The sequence below is a fragment of the Equus caballus genome, chromosome 4 (assembly GCF_041296265.1).
Source record: "Equus caballus isolate H_3958 breed thoroughbred chromosome 4, TB-T2T, whole genome shotgun sequence".
NCBI lineage: Eukaryota > Metazoa > Chordata > Mammalia > Perissodactyla > Equidae > Equus > Equus caballus.
In genome coordinates this window covers 58,999,882-59,020,172 of record NC_091687.1, presented here as the reverse complement: position 1 = coordinate 59,020,172, position 20,291 = coordinate 58,999,882, and the positions used below count along the sequence as shown (strand labels likewise).

The 20,291-nt window shown below is 37.8% G+C and overlaps 1 protein-coding gene across 3 annotated transcripts; it reads right to left on the bottom strand.

Annotated features, from left to right (window-relative positions):
* Positions 1–3,176: 3,176 nt before the first annotated feature.
* NUP42 (nucleoporin 42) lies at positions 3,177–19,789 on the bottom strand. Of its 3 annotated transcripts, none has more exons than XM_001498130.5 (7): positions 17,903–19,789; positions 15,543–15,771; positions 14,106–14,200; positions 8,992–9,068; positions 7,890–7,976; positions 5,774–5,858; positions 3,177–5,142 (listed from the first exon to the last, which is right to left on the bottom strand). In XM_001498130.5, the coding sequence occupies exons 1-7, from the start codon at positions 18,012–18,014 to the stop codon at positions 4,565–4,567; spliced, it is 1,263 nt and encodes a 420-aa protein (XP_001498180.1). In that variant the 5' UTR covers positions 18,015–19,789; the 3' UTR covers positions 3,177–4,564. The 3 variants fall into 3 exon arrangements, with proteins under 3 accessions (XP_001498180.1, XP_070120794.1, XP_070120796.1); XM_070264693.1 differs by having other exon boundaries at positions 17,166–18,116; XM_070264695.1 differs by lacking the exon at positions 17,903–19,789 and adding an exon at positions 17,554–17,855.
* Between the last annotated feature and the right edge of the window lie 502 nt (positions 19,790–20,291).

Below are 20,291 nucleotides of genomic sequence, written 5' to 3'. Positions count from 1 at the left end.
GCACTACACGGTCAATAAAAAACAAACTGGCTGGAAATAAAAAAGAAAAGTGCCAAAGGGAAGTCAAAGTCAAAGTGGAAGAATGACAAACAGCAACCAAAACCATACAAAAATATAAAACTCTTTGGTAAATATATACACAAATATAGAATTAGATAGTGGTGTAATGTAGGTGCACACATCACTTTCAAACCTGGCATAGAATTTTAAAAACAAAAGCATAAAAAATAATTACAAATCTATGTTAATCTATGGACATGTGATATAAAAAGAGGTAATTTGTGTCTCAGTAACAAAGTGGGGGCAGAGATGTACAGGAGCAGAGCTTTTATATGTGGGTGAAGTTAAGATGGTATCAGTTTTAAATAGATTGTTATAATATTAAGAAGTTTTATGTAATTGCAATGGCAGCACAAAGATACTATGAATAGAATATACAGAGAGAAATTAGAAGGGAATCAAAATACGTTACTACAAAAAAAAAAAATCAACAAAACACAAAATAAGGGGCCAGCCCAGTGGCACAGCGGTTAAGTGCGCATGTTCTGCTTTGGGAGCCCGGGGTTTGCTGGTTCAGATTCCAGGTGTGGACATGGCACCACTTGGCAAAAGCCATGCTGTGGCAGGCATCCCACATATCAAGTAGAGGAAGATGGGCATGGATGTTAGCTCAGGGCCAGTCTTCCTCAGTGAAAAGAGGAGGAATGGCAGCAGTTAGCTCAGGGCTAATCTTCCTCAAACAAACAAACAAACAAACAAACACAAAATAAGGCAGCAGCAAGAAAAAAGGGACAAAAAAACTGTAAGATATACAGAAAAACAATGAACAAAACGGCAATATTAAGTCCTTCCCTGTCATTTATTACTTTAAAGGTAAATGGATTAAATGCACCAATTAAAAGACAGATTGGCTGAATGGATAAAAACAAGATCCAACCAATGTACTGTCTACAAGAGACACCCTTTAGATCTGAAGACACACATGGGCTAAAAGTGAAAGGATGGAAAAAGATATTCCATGTAAACAGGAATCTAAAGAGAGTAGTGGCAGCCATACCTAGACAAAATAGGCTTTTAAGACAAAAACTGTCACATGAGACAAAGGAGGACATTATATAATGATAACAGGGTCAATTCACCAGGAAGATATAACAATTATAATATACATGCTCCTAACATTAGAGCTCTCAAATATACGAAGCAAACATTGACAGAATTGAAGGGAGAGAGAGACACCAACACAACAGTAGGAGACTGCAATATCCCACTTTCAGCTATGAATAGAACCATGAGACAGAACATCAATACAAAAATAGAAGACTTGAACAACACTATAAACTAATTGAACCTAACTAATTGAACCTAATGTACAGAACACTTCACCCAACAATAGCAGAATACACATTCTTCTCAAGTACACATGAACATTCTCCAAGGTAGACCATGTGTCAGGCCACAAAACAAGTCTTAACAAATTTAAGCAGACTGAAATCATACAAAGTATCTTCTCTGACCACAATAGAATGAAACTAGAAATCAATAGCAGGACAACTCACAATATGTGGAAATTAAACAACACAGTCTTAAACAACCAATGAGTCAAAGAAGAAATCACAAGGGAATTCAGAAAATATCTAGAGATAAATGAAAACAAAATACAACATACCAAAACTTACAGGATGCAGCAAAAGCTGTCCTAAGAGGGAAGTTTACAGTGGTAAATGCTTACACTAAAAAAGAAGAAAGGGGCCAGCACCGTGGCCTAGTGGTTAAGTTTGTGCTCTCTGCTTTGGCAGCCCAGGGCTACACTGGTTCGGATCCTGGGTGCAGACCTAGCACCGCTCATCAAGCCATGCTGAGGTGGCATCCCACACGCCACAACTAGAAGGACCCACAACCAAAATATACAACTATGTACTGGGAGGCTTTGGGGAGAAAAAGGAAAAGTAAAATCTTTAAAAAAAAAAAAAAAGATCTCAAATCAATAACCTAACTACACTTTGAGGAAATTGAAGAAGAACAAACTAAACCCAAATTTAGCAGAAGGTAAGAAAAAATAAAGATTAGAGTAGTGGTAAATGAAATAAACAGAAAAATAATGGGAAAAAATCAACAAAACCAAGAGTTGGTTTGTTATGGGCTGAATGTTTGTCCCCCTCCGACCATTCAAATGTTGAAATCCTAACCACCAATGCGATGGTTCTTTGGAGATGGGGCCTTTGGGAGGTAATCAGGTTGAGAATAGGTCCTCAGGGTGAGAACCTTATGACACGATTGATGCCTTTACAAGAGGAAGAGAAAGAGAAATCTCTCTCACGCACTTAGAATCTAGCCTATGCACCGAGACAAGACCATGTGAACACACAGTAAGAAGGAAGCTGTCTGCAAGCAAGGAAGAGGGTTCTCACCAGATCTGACCATGCTGGCACCCTGATCTCAGATTCCAGTCTCTGGAACTGTGGGAAATAAATGTTTGTTTTTAGGCCACCCAGTCTATGGTATTTTATTATGGCAGCTTGAGCAGACCAAGACATGGTCTTTTGAAAAGATCAACAAAACTGACAAACACTTAGTTAGAACTAACTAAGAAAAAGAGATAGAAGACTCAAATAGTTAAAATTAAAATTGAAAAAGCAGATATTACAACTGATGTCACAGAAATAAAAAGGATCTTAAGAGATTACTATGAACAATTATATACTAACAAATTGGATAACCTAGAAGAAATGGATACATTCCAAGAAACATACAACCTATCAAGACTGAATCATAAAGAAATAAAAAGTCTGAACAGACTTATAACTAGTAAGGAGATGGAAGCAGTAATCAAACACCTCCCAGCCAGGACTAGATGACTTCACTGACGGATTCTACCAAACATTTAAAGAATTAACACCAATCCTCCTCACATTCTTCCAAAGAACTGAAGAGGAGGGAATATTTCCAAACTCATTCTATGAACCCAACATTATTCTGATACCAAAATCAGATAAAGACACAAGAAAACTACAGACAAATATTCCCGATGAATAAGAGTGCAAAAATTCTCAAGAAAATACTAGTAAACTGAATTTAACAGCATGCTAAAAGGATTATACACCATAATCAAGTAGGATTTCTACCTGGAATGCAAGAATGGTTCAACATATGAAAATCAATCAATACAAAACACCACATTAGCAAAATGCTTTTTATAATCAGGCAAGTTTAGAAGGTCTGGGCCATTAACCTGCATCCTCAGAGCTTCCAGGACACTGGGAAGTTCACTTAGGACCCAAGGGAGGCTGTCATATAACCAACCTATAGGTAGCACAGGGCTCATTCCGTTGGAGTAGCAAAATTCTAGGAGTCAACTGTAAGTTGGAACAAACATCAGAAAGTCTTTAGAGCTTGAGACCAAAGCAGGAACTTAGGATGGTTGCAAACATATATCCCTTGGGTATAGATTCTATCCAAAATGCTGGGGTAGTTGGAGTCGTACAGTTGTTCAAAAAGTGTAATAGAGAATCCAGAACTTCTGAGGACTGAATCTTTGCATATGTACTAAAATCATTGGAAGTGTGTATCTTTTATTAGGTAAGGTTATATTTTCACTTTAAAAAGTCAGCTCAATATCAGATCTGTTAGGCAACTGTTCTCATAGTGCAGGCTGTGTAATTTTTGAGGCTTGAGAAAGGAGCACAGAACTCTTGACACATATGCCTCAACTCATGACAGGTTTTGGTTTCTTGGATCAACCATCTACAAGACGTACAAGATATTACTTTCTCACTCTGAGAACAGGGAAATCTAAATATGTCTGAGAATTCTAATAGAAGCTATAGAAACAGAGCTGGTAAATCCTGACCCCTCTTCAAACACTATTTATTCACATGAGATCACAATTTCTGTTCCTCTTACAATCCATCCACTTGATGAGATAATGTGAGGAATAAATAGCATTATATAAAAACTAGGCCAAGACAAAAAGTAGCTTAAAATTTTTGAAGAAAACTCAAATGGTGGTCCATGAGATAGTGAAAATTGAGGGGGAAACAAAATTATGAGGGGAAAATGCCTCCTAGGTCCTAAAAATGAGAGCGTTTACCCTTTAAAAACTGTTATTTCTTCCTTTGAGATTATATTCTCTAACATGAATGTCATGCCGCTGATAATTATTAAGTAGACTAAATATTTAAGCATTTTTTTCCCTTAATGGTTCTAGAAATTATTCCCCCCCACCAAAAAATGTTTAAAGGTAAAAATTTAAAGGGTAAGACAGTAAAATGATGTAGAGTGAGGAAAGTACTTCACTCAGTGCACACTCAGTTTTTTCAGTTCCATTCATAATTATAGCAAAAAAAATCTCTTGCTGAGTATTTTTAGTTGTTTTACTTAAATAGTTAGGCTTGAGAAAAAAACGTTAAATTTCAAAACCCCTGAAATTGTTACTGAAAGCTTATATTCATTATAAATATATATGTGTATATATACATAGATATACATCTATATGTGTCTGCTCTTTTATATGAACAACTCAAAACAATTTTAAAAGCTGTTCTTTTCTGTTTTTGAAATTGCCCTTTTAAATATTTAGAAGTTCCACAGGTGGTGGCTTTAATGGAATTCTCCCCAGAGTAAATTTCTTGGATTGAAATTGCTCCAGTTCTTCTGCTGTCAGTTGATCCTTGGGTGTGAATAACACATTATCTGTGGTGGTGCTGCCACTTGAGACAGGGAGAGAGGCAGACATGCTGCTAATTCCAAAGGCATCACCGGATGACTTGGAAAAAGCAGTGTGAGAACGGGAGCCTGCGCCACCAAAACCAGCCACAGAACTGCTGCTTCCAAAGGCTGGGGCCACGGGAACTCCCACGGGGCCTGCTGCCATGGAAGCTGGAAATCCTGAAAATCCGGGCAATCCAAAACCGGAAGCTGCAGGGCTTTTAAATGAAAATGAAGCAGCAGATGTGATTTCAGGTTTTCTAAATCCAAAAGCTGGAGTAGAAGTAGTGATGGCAGAACTGGCAGAGGGTGCAGCTCCAAATGCTGGAGTATTCTGGGACACAGAAGCGCTTCCAGAAGTGGCAGTGGCAAATCCAGAGCTTGGTTTAAAACTAAAATTCTGAGCACTACCACTGCTGCTGTTATTCACTGGAAAACCTACAAAAACCAGAAAGAGAAAAAAATAATCTATTATAGTCAGAAAATGGAGCCATATTCCGCCCCCCGCCCCTTTTTTTCTTATTTCTGCCATGTTTTGATGTTGAGAAGCTTATTGGAAGGAAGAAGAGAAAAGTGAAACTGAGAAGCTAGAATACACCACTAAACCCGGCTGCCCTGCCTTGCTGCTGTACGGATCTCACCTGCACGGTGATTTTTCTGCTCTCAAGGAGGCAGCTGGAGAAAAGTCAGGGATTAGGGAGCGGACTTTTACTTTCAGCCCCCCTGGTCACACCGAAGCTGTCATCTGAGGACAATACTATGCTGTTAAACACAGTGACAAGAAAGTCCTTAGAGGTGCTGCTCCCATGGCTACGTATTCCTATGAAACTCTTGAAAAATCATTCCTAAAATATACTTGAAAAGCCTGAGCCATATCATCTTTCAAAGAACATGCCCCTTCTGGCCACCATTTCACAAATGCTTGATGAGCCAAATTCTCCGAAGCTTCATTACGGAAGGTGGTCGAATTTAAAATGGCACTTACCATACCTTTGGGCTTTATGATTTGAAACCTATAAAATCCTATTTTTCTAAATCAGTGAAGTCCTGTACTACTTTAATCACTTACCTGGTGACCCAAATGTTACTGCTTGCCTACTGCCAAATCCAAATGTAGGTGCTGCTTGATTTACTCCATCCTTTACCTCGGAGAGCTATAAAAAAAAGTAGGCAAATAATAAAGTACTTGAAGAATAATTCTCAAGCACCTTTTCTATACACTTTATAGATAAATTCAATTTTTAAAATGCGCACTTAAAAATGTGAAGTTAAGGGCTGGCCCCATGGCCAAGGGTTAAGTTCATGCGCTCCGCTTCAGTGGCCCAGGGTTTCACTGGTTTGGATCCTGGGCGTGGACATGGCACCGCTCATCAAGCCATGCTGAGGCAGCGTCCCACATGCCACAACTAGAAGGACCTACAACTAGAACATACAACTATGTACTGGGGGGCTTTGCAGAGAAGAAGAAGGGAAAAAATTAAAAAAAGAAGATTGACAACAGCTGTCAGCTCAGGTGCCAATCTTCTAAAAAAAAAAAGTGAAGTTAAAGGTTTGACATAGAAAAATGCCCACAATATGTATATGTATAGAAAAAATGGACCAATCTCAATAAATCAAGAGTGATTGGGTGATTTTAATTTTATTTATGCTTTTTAAATATTTTCTAAATTTCTTCCGTGAACACATTAAAATCAGAAAAATATTTTTAATAATACATTTCAGTGTATACAGGTTGATCTGCATTTATCAAGAAATCTAGAGCCAGCCCTGATGGCCTAGGGCTTAAAGTTTGGTGCTCACTGCTTTGGCGGTCCAGGTTCACTTCCTGGTCGTGGAACCACACCACCTGTCTTGTCTGTTGCCATGTTGCAGTGGCAGCTCACACAGAAGAATTAGAATCACTTATAACTAGCATATATACAACTATGTACTGGGGCTTTGGGGAGGGAAAAAAAAAAAGAGAGAAATCTAGATATTAGGTGAGGGACCTTTAGAGGCTACACAGTCTACTTACTCTAATGCTTGAACTGAAGCTGATTCACAATTACGTTATTAAAAGATTATCACCATAATCTCTTAAACATTTCCTATTCTCCGAAAATACTTTATGCTTTTGCTATTTCCTGCTGTAGAAATGTCTTCACCTCTGCTTACTAAAATCTTAATCTCCCTTTCAAGGAACTTTTCACTTACCTCCAAGAAGCTGTTCCTAATCAACTCAAGCAGATATAATTTCTCTCATTTGGAAGCCCCAATAATATATTTAAAAAATCAACTTTATTGAGGTATAATTTACATACAATAAGATGTATCCATTATATATATATATTTCAGTGAGTTTTCACAAACTTATAACTACCACGACAATCAGGACTTAGAACACTTCCATCATGCCTAAAAGTTCCCTATGTCCTTTTCCAGTCAACCCTCTCCAAACCCTGGCCCCAGGCAACCACTCATCAGCTTTCTATCACTACAGATGAAGTTTGTCTTTTCTAGAGTTTCACATAAACAGAAGCATATACCTTTTTTTGTCTAGTTTCTCTCCCTCAGTGTAATATTCATTAACAGGTAAGTGGATAAACAAATTACATTATAACCATACAATGAATTAAAAGAATAAAGAATGAACTAGTGATACATGCTAAGCCAGTTGTGGGTGGGCTCTCCAAGAAAAAAGACATAACTTTATTGACAGAGATAATGAATATGCTATAGTCAGGATCATATATCTTTGGAAACAAGTGGGTATATAGCTCCTAAAGGCATTTCTGTATAAGACAAAGAACATACGGTGAGTAAGTGTCCTTCAGTCACGAAAGGATACATTAGTCTAAAGGTGCATTCATAGCATTTTTCCAAAGCAGTTTCTTTTTAAATGCTGATAACCTGGAATCCTTGAATTTATATAACACTTTTCAATTTTCAAAACTAGTACTATCAAGTTAAAATTTTTACCCTAAGAATAGTTTTAGAAAAGCAAAATTATTTGTGCTTTTCTGACTGAGGAAGAGAGAGAAAGCAATTTCAGGACCTTGACTCTAAATGACAATACAGTTCTTGAGAATGTGTGTATCAACTCTTGACAGAGAATGCTAGCTTTGCTTTCCAAATCCAAAGTGAAATTCTCTGTAAAAAAAGCAACAGAAAAGACACTTCCTTGCAGAAAACTCTCCAATACTCACCAAAGCTATTTTAGTTGATGTATTTAGACTTTTCAATTCATTTACCCTGTTCCTCCACTGATTTATTAACTGTTGGACAGAATTTAGCTGAAGAGAGAAGACAGAAAAAAATGAGTCAATTCTGAGTGTTTAAGTCAATCTCTCCAATAAAACTTCACATCTTTATTTGCCAAAAATCACAAAAGTTTTAAAAACATTTTATGGCCTATAACTTGTAAAATCTGCATTGACTTCCCCCTATTTGACAGATATTCCAGCTGGCGTCCCTCTCTCTGTTCTCCAACTTCTTGTATCTGGTTAAGAATCACAAGTACTTGGTAGCACAGAGTTAAATTATATTTGGATGGGAGGCAAACACGTGCACTAGTTGAAATGCATGATCATGACTGTAAACAACAGAAAAATAGAGAGTTTATGTTCTTTCCCAATTTATTCAAGCCTAGCTTTTTTTCAGGTGAGGAAGATTGGCCCTGAGCTAACATCCGTTGCCAATCTTCCTCTGTTTGCTTGAGGAAGATTGTTGCTGAGATAACATCTGTGACAATCTTCCTCCATTTTGCATGAGGGATGCTGCCACAGCATGGCTTGATGAGTGGTGCGCAGGTATGTGCCTGGGATCCAAACCTGCCAACACTGGGACGCTGAAGTAGTACATGTGAACTTAACCACTACGCCACTGGGCCAGCCCCCAAAGTCTAGCTTTTTTATTTTTTGATATTTGATATGTGAGGATGTTAATCTGTATAACAGACTGCATCTTATTTAACTTTGTTTTTCTGGCATTCTTCACAGTGTCTACAACTAAGAGATCCTCCATAAAATGTTTGTCAAATGATGAAAGGGTTTGATTTCTGGGACTGATTGCTGGATAATTTGCCATAAAAATAATGCCATTCCTAGTTACTACAGTCAAAATATATTAGTGCCATTTTAGATAACCAACCAATTCCAAAGAAAGTAATTTCGAAAATAAAAGTAGCCTTGTGCTCAAAAATATTATAGACCTCATCCACTTTGCCAACACACAAGCAAGCCACTAGAAAGAAGATAGCAATTAACAGCTAATCTGTTACCAAGGTAGAGGAACAGGAAACAAACTTACATAACTCTGTAAGTTATTGCTGGTTAAGAAGTTATGGTATTCAAGCCTCAACTCCTCTGGTGAAATGTCTGTAAAACCTGAAGTAAGGAATTAATTGGAATCTTTAACATAAATACTAATACTTTTGATAGGATAGTAAAGCTAGAGGGGCTAGACAAGAAAACATGCTAACGTTGATCATTAGAAAATTTTCATAATCATAAGGAAAAAATTCAAAGCCTACACTCTATTTAATATTCAATAAAGTACAAAATTAGAATAAAATGTAGTTGGTTATTTCATCTTTGAGGGGGGAAAATTTTCTAAAGACGAATGGAATGGAAGGAATAACAAAGAAAAGAAAGAGTAGACTACATATACATTCAAACTTCTGTCTTAAAAAATATTCTATATATCAGAAAGTATAATAAGCAAAATTAAAAGACAAATGGTAAACTGGGAAAACCACAATTGTAATATATATGACAAAAGAAGAGCTAATGACAATGTATAGACAGCTCTTACAAATCACTGAGAAAAATAAGTTAATACAGGCAAAGATAATGAATGGGCAATTTGCAAAAAAGAGCCAGTAAATAAATGAAACTGAAAAGTTCAATTTAAAAATACAAGTCAGAGATAAAATGCTTTATTAGACTGGCAAAAATTAAAAATGGATGATATTTACTGTTATTATTATTATGTGGTGAAATGGATATTCTCCTAAATTGCTGTTAAGGAAATTAAAAAGGTACAACTTTTCTGGGAGGAAAACTGTCAATAAGTGTCACATGCCTTAAAAATGTTCATAACTTCTGACTTGAATAAAATTTCTAGGATTTAACCTCAGGAAATAATCAGATGTGTAAAGGAAACACGTATAAAGATGGTCATTCTAGTATTTTAGTAATAGAGACAAACTGAAAACAACAAAGTAGAATACAAAATTAGATTACGATCCTCATTATACACATAAACACGAAATATGTTTGTGTGTACATTTTTTTTTCCCTTTTGCAGGGAAAGATTCGCCCTGAGCTAACATTTGTTGTCAATCTTCCTCTTTTTTTCTTTTCGCTCCCCAAAGCCCCTCGACATGGTTGTACATGCTAGTTGTAAGGCATTCTAGTTCTTGTACGTGAGCTGCTGCCACAGCATGGCAACAGACAAGACAGGTGGTGTGGTTCCGCAACAGGGAAGTGAACCTGGGCCACCAAAGTGGTGAGCACTTAACTTTTAACCACTAGGCCATTAGGGCTGGTTCTGTGAGTGCATGTTTTAAAAGAAATATACTAAAATGTTACAGTTGTTATCTCTGTGAGATCAGGTGATCTTTATTTTATTTACATATTTCTGTAATTTTCAAGTTTTCCATAGCAACAGCTATAATTTTTATAACTATGAAAACTTTTTAAAAAAGGAAAAAAAATGTTCAGGATATTTTCTACAGAGAATTACTTGTAACCTATATATCATTAACTCCAAGGACCACTAGGTGAGAACAAAGAAAAGACTAAATGTTCAAATCAGAACCCTGGATTACCTCTAACAACTTGTCTTTACCATCTTTATTAACTGCTCAGGCCAAAAAACCTAAGAATCACCTTGCATTTCTCTTTCCCCATATCTAATTAATCAGCATCCTGCCAGTTTCAGCTCCAAAACAGAACCCGAATTGGACCACTTCTGTCTCCACTGCTAGTAACTCTAACCAAGTCATTAGCAATTGTCTCCTAACTCATCTCCCTGCCTCTATTTCACCTCCTCTTCCTTGCCCCCAACAGACCATTTCCTTTCACACAAGAGTCTGAGTGAGCTTTTTCTAATCAGATCATATCCCCTCCCGCTTAAAGCTCTTCGAGGCTGCCCAGTGCAATTAGGCCCAATGTGATCTGGCCCCTGGCTGCCTCTCTGGCCTTCTGTCATATTACTGTTTCCCTCATTTACACTCCTCCAGCGATTCAGGCCTCACCAGTGCTCAAACATGCCAACCTTGTTCCCACCAGGGCCTTTGCACTAGCTATTCCTATTGCTAGGAATGTCTCCCCAATCTTCGTGTAAGTGATATCTTCTACTCATTCAGGACTCAGCTCCAATATTGCATCCAAAGAATAGATAACCACCTTGTCGAAAGGAACACTGTCCCTCTAGTTACTTTCTCCTCCCTCCAGCTGTTCTGCATCTGAACCAGAGAGCACAGAAAATGATCTGAGTGACTATTGTCTCAGTTCTCTCAAGGGTGGGACAAAAGTAGTACCATTCGAGCTGCAAAAGAAAAGTTAATTCATTATAATGATGCCTAAGGATGTCAGCAGTTCTCCAACTTTTTGGTCTCAGGACTCATTTATATTCTTAGAAATCATGAAGGATCCCAAAGAGCTTTTGCTTACATGGGTTATACATATCAATATTTACCATATTTGAAATGAAAACTGAGAAATGTAGACAATATTTATTAATACATTTAAAAATAAGAAACCTAAATAAAAAAGTTTTCCAAAACAAAAAATAAAAATTTAATGAGATGAGTGGCACTGTTTTATGTATGTAAATCTCTAATTTTTGGCTTAATAGAAGACAGCTGGGTTATTATATCTGTTTCTGCATTCAATCTGTTGCAATATATTGCTTAGTTGAAGTGTATGAAGAAAACCTGCTCTCACACAGATGTGTAGTTGGAAAAGGATGACTTTAATGGCTTTTTCAGATAATTGCGGATATTCTTCTTTGATACTACACCAAAACTTGACAGGTGGTAGTTTCTCAAAGGTCAGCTATAATGTGGATTCAAACCCTACTAATGAACTTTTTGGACTATTATATTAAATTTACTGGTGTATCTTGCACTAAGAATGGATTTTTCAGCCATGCATGATTTTGTAACATCATACATTGGCCATTTGGAAAATATTGGTTAACTGAGTTACTCAGAACTTCCAAATGTTGGCACACGTGATCTTACAATATCAAAAAAAATCATAGCTGTTAATGTCACTATCCATCTCATCAGAGGAGACTTTAAGTATTAAGATGCTGTCATGCTCGCAGTGGTTGAAAACAGTTTTTCATAATTCTAATTTTCACTTGAAAGTTTGAATTTTTGCATTGGCAATAAACACTGTCGGTTGTATTCTTTGAAGTGACAGGCTCAATTCATTTATTTTTTAGGAAATGTTACCAAATACCCAAGTCTAAATAACCATAGTTGTCATTCTTTCAAATGAAAATTGTCTGTGAAAAAAGTGACTAGTTCAGCTCACAACTCAAACGATCCCACCAGTGCTTTCTCTCAAGATAACCATACATACTTGAGTATGTGGCAGAAACACTTTATGTGTGCTTCCCATTTCATCACACAGAATATCAAAAAGGTGTGCAATTGGGGCCGGCCTGGTGGTGCAGCAGTTAAGTTCGCACATTCCGCTTCGGTAGTCTGAGGTTCACCGGCTCAGATCCCGGGCATGGACCTATGCACCGCTTGTTAAGCCAGGCTGTGGCAGGTGTCCCACATATAAAGTAGAGGAAGATAGGCACAGATGTTAGCTCAGGGCCAGTCTTCCTCAGAAAAAGAGGAGGATTGAAGGCAGATGTTAGCTCAGGGCTAATCTTCCTCAATAATAATAATAATAATAATAAAAAGGTGTGCAATCAAGGGTCAAGATTTAATAAAATTAATAATTTTTACCCCTTCATCAAGGACACCGTAAGTGAAAATGGCATTAAAATTTTTTTAATTGACTACTAGTCTGCTAGTACAGTTTGTTGCCTCTGCCTTAATTCACACTAAGATACAAGGAGTTTTACTCATCAATGCTTTTGTACCAACAGTGCAAAAATCAACACAGTGAAAATGGCAATTAATGAAAATATTTTTGAACTTGTAATAGCCCCTAAAAGGGTCTCAGGAATAGGGTTGCCAGATTTAGCAAATAATAATACAGAATGCCCAGTTAAATTTGAATTTCAGACATACAACAAATACTTTTTAGTATAAATATATTCCAAATATTACATGGGATACTCATATACTAAAAGTATTATTCTTTGTTTATCTGAAATTTAATTTAACTGGGTGTCCCATATTTTATCTGGCCACCCTACTTAGGGATCTACATCCTACATTTTGAGAACCACTGCTTTAGGAAGGCATTAGGCATTAGGTTCAATTCTGAACTGATTAAAAAAGGCTTAATACTTCTTTATTTTCTTTATAGAAAAATCACTATCTGGAATTATCTTATTTGTATTACTTATTGTCTCCCTCCCTCAAGAACATAAGCTTCATAAGGAAGGGATCTTGTCTATCTTGCTCAACAATATATCCCTAGCACTTGGAATAGGGCAGGGCACAAAAGAAATTCAGTAAGTATTTGTTGAATGATTGAGTGAATAAATAACTAAGGAGCGCAGTGACACAAATGCTCACAGAGAATGAGCAGGTAGAGCTGAGATAGAGTAGAGATCCCAGAGTCCCTAGGGATTGCAAGGGCTCTCACCCGTTAGGTACCTGCTGTTTACTCAATAGGAGAGTGGGCTCAGAAAAGCGTAGTGGTCCAGGTTGCAGCCCAGAAAGGGCTTTGCAACTATGGACAAAAGAAAACGGGATGGAAAGGAGTATTCTAAAGAAAAGCTATCCCTGTAGCCCAGCTAAGGCTCCCTACCTTCAAACATTATCTCCAGGATAGGTTTCAACATGGTCTATGAAAAATAACTGCCTTTAGAAGGAGAGATAGGGAAGGAAGAGAGTACAGAGTCAGGAAGCCAGAATCAGGTAGCCAATTAATGGGAGGCAGGATGTAACTCTTCCAGTCACTGTAGGCAGCTCAGAGGTTCTACAGCTGTACCCACAGGGAACCAAGAAAGCAAAGCCTGTTCCTGGGCTTACAGAATTAAAATTGTGGTGGGTCCTGATTTTACTATTATCTCAGGAGAACTACGTATCTTAAAAGAACTGTATCTTCCACCCTCAATCTCTGAATTACCAAGTTCATCTAGAATCCTCATATATTTTAACAATGTCCAAACTCTCCCAACTGTAGCTACATTTGTAGTTAATTTCTTTATTTGGTATGGTTTTGGTTTTAGAAAATAATGGTTGTAAAACTTATTTTAACAGCACACAATTTCTCAGTTACCTGAAATATTAGATTTCTTTTTCACTGGTGAATAAACAGAAAACATCCACTGCCCTGATGATTCCCAAACTTCCATATCTTTTACAATTCCTTCCCTGAAAAAAAAAAAGAGCAAAGGATCTTTTTCATCTGCTTGTTAAAATTTATTGTTTATAATTTTCAATGACTGAAATTTTAAATTGTAGTAAATATATAATTCCAAATTTTTCCATTATATTTTCTGAAGTGTTCTTTAAAGCACAAACTTACAGAAATATGAACGATCTTTCATAATTATAAATATTATTATAATATCAAAGAAGTTCATAATTTTGGTTTCCCAGTACATTGAACCATTAACCAATACATTTATTAAGTGAGAACTATCATACCATATATATTTTAAAGAGCTACAATAAAATAAAACACATAATACTAACTTTAATCTTTCTTTGTTCGTTATCATAAACATCAATGATCATTTAACTGGGAAAGATGTTACCACATAAGTAATGTAGAACCGTAACATTTTTAAAGTGGGTGGACCATAGAGATCATTTTGTCCAGTTCTCACATTTTGCAAAAGGGGAGATGGACCCATGGCCACACAGTTAATTTGTTGGCAAAGCTGTGGATAGATTCAGCTCTAAATTAAATGTCTCCCCTCCCCCCATCCAGAAGGCTACAATTAATAAAATGACAGATACCACAGAGAGTACTGTGTTAAATTTAGGACTTTTACAACATCAAATATAAGAAGGAAGGTTTCATTTGTTCTTCTACTTTTTTCCAAATAAACTGTATATGGTGTATGGCTCAAAATGTTTACCACTGGTTCTAATTTGGTTATGGGAAGTAAAAGACTAGTGAGCATATTTAAGTTCTATCCTAGGAGCTGAGAGAAGAGTTACAGACAGCCTGGCACTGTTTTGGCACCAGTCATAAATTCTACCATGAATGTTCTCAAGATATGATAAGGTATCTGCTCCACAATAATGAAGGAAATCAAGAGAAATCAGTTTGAATGGAGTAACCAAAGTAAAAGTTTTAGAAAGAAAAATATGAGATGCTATAAGTGACCTCCAAGATCACAAGTTGCTTTAAATTACCTCATACTTTGTAAAGAACTCATAATTTACAAAAATGTTATGCAGGACTACCTTAGAAAGATATTCACAATACAGTGTTATCAATAGAAAAGTGGAGAAAGTATAATTAGCCCTAAGAAGTCAGTGTAGTGATATGGAAAGATGACATATTTTTAAGTGAAATAAAGTCTAGTACGATATATGCAAAATAGTGGTTATCTCTGAGTGACAGCATCACAGGTGCTTGTTCTTCTTTTTGCTTGATCTGATTTTTTAATAACGTATTAATTCTTTTTTAAAGAAAATATTGTAGTTACTTTTGAATAAAGTAAGCAAATGAGTAGTAATTTTTCTGAAGGCTTTCACTTACAGAAGTTTCTTTTCATCTTTGTCTTCATCAGAGCTAGGTGAAGCAAATGGATTCTGAGACAATGCAAACCCCCTGTTCCTACTAGTTGAAGCTCCAGAATCAAAAGAACCGAAAGATGGCTTTTCTTGATCTCTGCTGCCCCCCCATGGTGTGGATTTGGAGAAACTGGATGGCTGGATAACATTGGAATATCTCTGGCTGGTGGTATTCCATCCGCGTCTGTTACTACCTGAAATAAAAAATAAGACAATTTTACTGGCAAGTCCTCTTTTAAATCTCAAAAATTTTATTATATTTTGTCTTATTACGTGCAGACATTATGCAAAGATTCAACAAGAGCTATATTTCTGCTCATTTTAAATCACAAAACTCTTCATTTTTAATTTATATAGTTACATATAATATCAACAAATCACATAATGGTATAATTGCATTTCTGTTTAACAGGACTTCTGTAAATCTATAGAAAAATAACGATATATTACTAAGTTCAGCTAATATAAGCTCATTAGGTAAACAACTGCTTAACAGTGGAGTGGATAGACGGCATGTAACCTAAATCATAAGCTTCTTCAAGATAAAAAGCTGTGTCTTTATCATTCTTTGCTCCCCCACTGGGCCCTACATAGTAGTAAAGTCTGAAAAATGGACGATGTATTAAAGAGTTCGTTGAATGTAAAAGATTAGATTCTACCCTCTGTTCTTGAATAGATGCTTAAATCTATTTGACTCAGTCTACCCTCTTGGAAAAGGACCCCTACCCACCTATCTTTCATAGGGAGATTATAGAGGTAATTTACATGTGAATAAAGTGCACTGAGTTCCTCTGGTATGAGATTTCTAATATTCCATAATTATCAAAATGAGCCAAGATGACTCTCTCCTATCTCTATATTTAAAAAACACCTTATCACTTCAACTATCTCATTTACTCATCACTTCCTAATTGGGGCCAAGATAATTCATCTCGTTTCTGACTGAATTAGGAGATATGCCATTAAATGTATTAAAAAATGGAGTGACGAGAGATATACCCTTTTGCGAAAATTCATCTCCTAACTCTAAAATTACTTAATAAAATCAAAGACAAAAGAAAGTAAACTGCTGGACCAGATCCCTCAAGTAGGGGTTAGTGGTATCTTATTTTTCTAAAGTTCCAAATCCTTTGAGAGAGAACACAACTGAAAATATTCATTCCATCTTTCGTATATGGTTTTTGGTGTCATACTTAATTAATTCCAGAAGTATTCGTTTGTTTCTGGGAGCTAAATACAGTGTTTATTTGACAAGTTTTATTTATACTTTTTCATGTATCAATCTATCCAATCAACATTTATTTTCTAATTAGTACATTTAGAGTGAGTCTCCACAGAATGTCAAATATTACATTATGTTGTTCCTGGAAATACACTCTCATTTATTAGACCCCAAGTCTTAATTTTTGGTTTGGAATATTTCACTAGACCAATTGTGGGTAATGCAAAAAGGCTATCTTCCAGAAGAGGGATCAGAAGGTCAGGTGAATAGTCCGAACGAAGGGAAGGGAGGGGAGAGGGTTAGCATCGTGTGATACCCTTAAGGACTAAGTTCCAACCCCAAGAAAATAAAAACTATTCATCTGACCTTTAAAACTTTGTGTTGTACTCTGGTTTCACGTCTGATCCCTCCTCTCCTCGAAGACGGTCCTTTTGCATCATCCACAATTGGTTTAGTGAAATATTCTAAAAGCTTCGACAACGACTTAGGCCCAGGGAACAGGTCAGCTTGGTACCCCACATCCCCTTTTCCCGCAGCCCAGAGTTCTTCACGGAGTGTCCCGCCCTCCCACTTTCACCCCAAATTTATGAGCATGTACATTTGTCTAAGGTACAACTCTGTAGCTTTTATTAGATTTTCCAAGGAGTTTGAGACTTCCCCAAAGTTAAGAGTTCTGACTCTGACCCCAGTTGCTAGCTCTCCCTAGAAAAAAATTCAGTAAAAATTACAAAGTGTCAAGCGAAAAAACAAGTACCCAAAAGGGTAGTAAGGCGAAGAGCCGTCAATTCGCCGAACCATTGCCACCCAGGCACAAGGTGATTCTGACCATACTTCCGACTTAAACACTCATTTTCTGCCTTTAGTACCCACAAAATCCGACGCTCCTAAGACGCGAATAAAAAACATTGGAGGGAAACTGTACGCCTGGCCCGATAGGCGGGGTCGGGAAGGGGGAGACGCAGGCACGTCTGCGTCACGTGACCCGTGCGCCGCGGCGCTGCGCCGAGCGGCGGGCCCCACGCGGGACGCCCGTTCCCCACGGCGAGTTCCGGCGCCAGGTCTTTCCCGGCTCGGCTAGCGGCGGAGGATGGAGGGAACGTCACCTGAGGGCTGTGGCTGCCGTCCCCCGACCGCACCCCCGGAGCCGGGATGTTCGTTCCAGCACCGGTTTCCAAAGCGGCACCGGCCTTGAAGGAAGAACTGACAAATGGTCATTGCGCCGGCGTCGCCGACGAGCGGTCTTCAGCCGGCACCCTCGCGAGCGGAGAGCCCAAAGCAACCGAAGGGTCGGGCCCGCTACTGTGACGTCATCTTCTCGCGTCCGGGAAATGTCCTCCCTCTTGTCCCGCCCCAGTGCAGCGAGAGGCGTGGATTTTACCTAATAGGGTTTGAGAGCAGCCGGACCGCCCCGCGCTCCGAGTGTGGCCTGGCGAGGCGGAATGTTTGAAAGGGGACTTGGAAGGGTTTGAGTCGGGTGCCGGACCGGACTTCAATGGAGGCTTGAGGTCCGAAATGAGAGGAAAGCGGGTCAAGCAAACCTCCGCCTCCCTGAGATGAGAAGTAACTGTGGTTTGAGAGACCGAGTCGTACTTTTTCATTTGTAACTGTTGAGAAAGTAAAAATTTGCCCAGTCGTTCATCAGGATGATTAATAGAGTCATATAAAACCACTTGTAACGTTAACGGGAAACAGTGTTTCTTTTAAGGACTGACTGCAAGGGAAAAGTATCATAGTAACTCCCATCTTTGGATGAGTACTGCATTCTTAGACGCCGAGAAACCTTGTTTTTAAGGTCCATGTAAACGTTGCTATTTGAAATTACATCGGTAAGAATGAAACATCCCGCTCTTGCCTGCAGGATCTAAGACACTTTGATGCAGAGAAGCAGCCTCGATTTCTATCCAGGTGCAGAGCTTTAGATAAGGGGTTCCTGAAAAGAACATTGCATATTTTCTTAACTTTGTAGTTTCCAAGGAAACATGACCCTGCATCCACTTCTCAGTCCATGTCTGATGTCGATGCCTTAACACACAGCTCTGCTTTGAGCCTATGAAAACTTTCATTTAAATTTCTCATAACCTCCACCTTCTCCACAAATCCTACAACGACTATCTTGTCTTTTGTATGGTGAGACAACCCTATCGTTCCTCTGGTGTGCAGTCTCCTTGGTTGCAACCAGTCAATAAATCTGCCTTTGTTGGATTACAGATTTGTCCCTGGTGGTTTAGAACGATTGGCCGTTGTTCTTGCCCACATACTTTGGGTTTTGAGGAGAGGGGAATCTATAGGAGCACTAGGAATAATTGGTGCAACTTAGTTTATTTTTTAAAAATCGGTTTCATTTATTTTGAAACAAATTTATGGGCAAGTTACAAGTATAGTACAAAGAACTTTTTCCCTGAACCATTTGAAACTGTATTACAGACCTGATGCTCCATCACCTAAATACTGTTTCTTACAAACAAGGATGTTGTCCTACGTAACCACAATGCAATCACCAAAATCAGGACGTTGATATTGATGCATTACTGTTATCTAATCCATAGATCCCGTTCATGTTTTGCCAAATGTCCTAATAATGTCCTTTACAGGAAAAGGACCTATAGTTCAGAATCATTGTTGCTTTGCTCATTTTTTTTAGTCTCTCTCATTCTGGGACACTTCCTCAGTCTTTCCTTGACTTTCATGACCTTGACACTATTAACGATTACAGCTGGTTATTTTGCAGCAGTTCCTCAACGCAGATTTATCTGTTTTCTCCTGATATGCGTCTCTGGCAGGATTATCACGGAAATGATGCCATGGTCGTCACATTGCACCTGTCAGGTTGTGCACGATTTCAATTTGTCCCATTACCTGTTATGTTCACTTTGATCACTTGATTAAGGTGGTGTCTACCAAGCTGCTCCACTGTAAAATTAATCTTTTCTTCTTTGTTATTAATAAGGATTTGGTGGGGAGATACTTTGAAAATATATAAAAAATCTCACTTTACCAAACTTTTAGTTCATTTATTTATTTGTCTCAGTATGGATTCATGGTTTCCAATTTTACTCAATGTGTTATAAGCTTTACTATTATTTATTTTGATGCTCAAATTAGCCCCAATTTGGCCATTGGGAGACCCTTTAAGTTCTTTTGTCCTTTTGACACATCCTATGATTCTTTGGGCACTTCTTCACTTCCTGGACCAAAAGATGCTACAGACTCATCTTACACTTTCCCTACTCCAGTCCTGGAATCAGCCATTTCTCCAAGGAGCCCTGGGTCTTTTTGATGGTCCTTAGAAGCCAAGATCTAAGCTCTAAGTTTGCTCATTGCTATTGTGATGTCCTTGCTCCTGTAGGAAAAGAGGGAGAATTCTCTACCCACTCCCCTTTTCCCCTTTTGGTTATTATGGCTGGTCAAATAATTAAAATGACATAAGGCAGGTTAGCAGGAGAAAGTCAAACAAAGTTTAATGCATGTACATGGGGAATTCACATAAGCATG

Coding starts and splice junctions, on each gene's coding strand:
- NUP42 (XM_001498130.5), bottom strand. CDS start 18,014: ATGACCATTTGTCAGTTCTTCCTTCAAGGCCGGTGCCGCTTTGGAAAC. Junction 15,772..17,902: donor ACGGCAGCCACAGCCCTCAG/GTGACGTTCCCT, acceptor TTTTTATTTCAG/GTAGTAACAGACGCGGATGG. Junction 9,069..14,105: donor AAAGAAATCTAATATTTCAG/GTAACTGAGAAA, acceptor TCCTTACTTCAG/GTTTTACAGACATTTCACCA.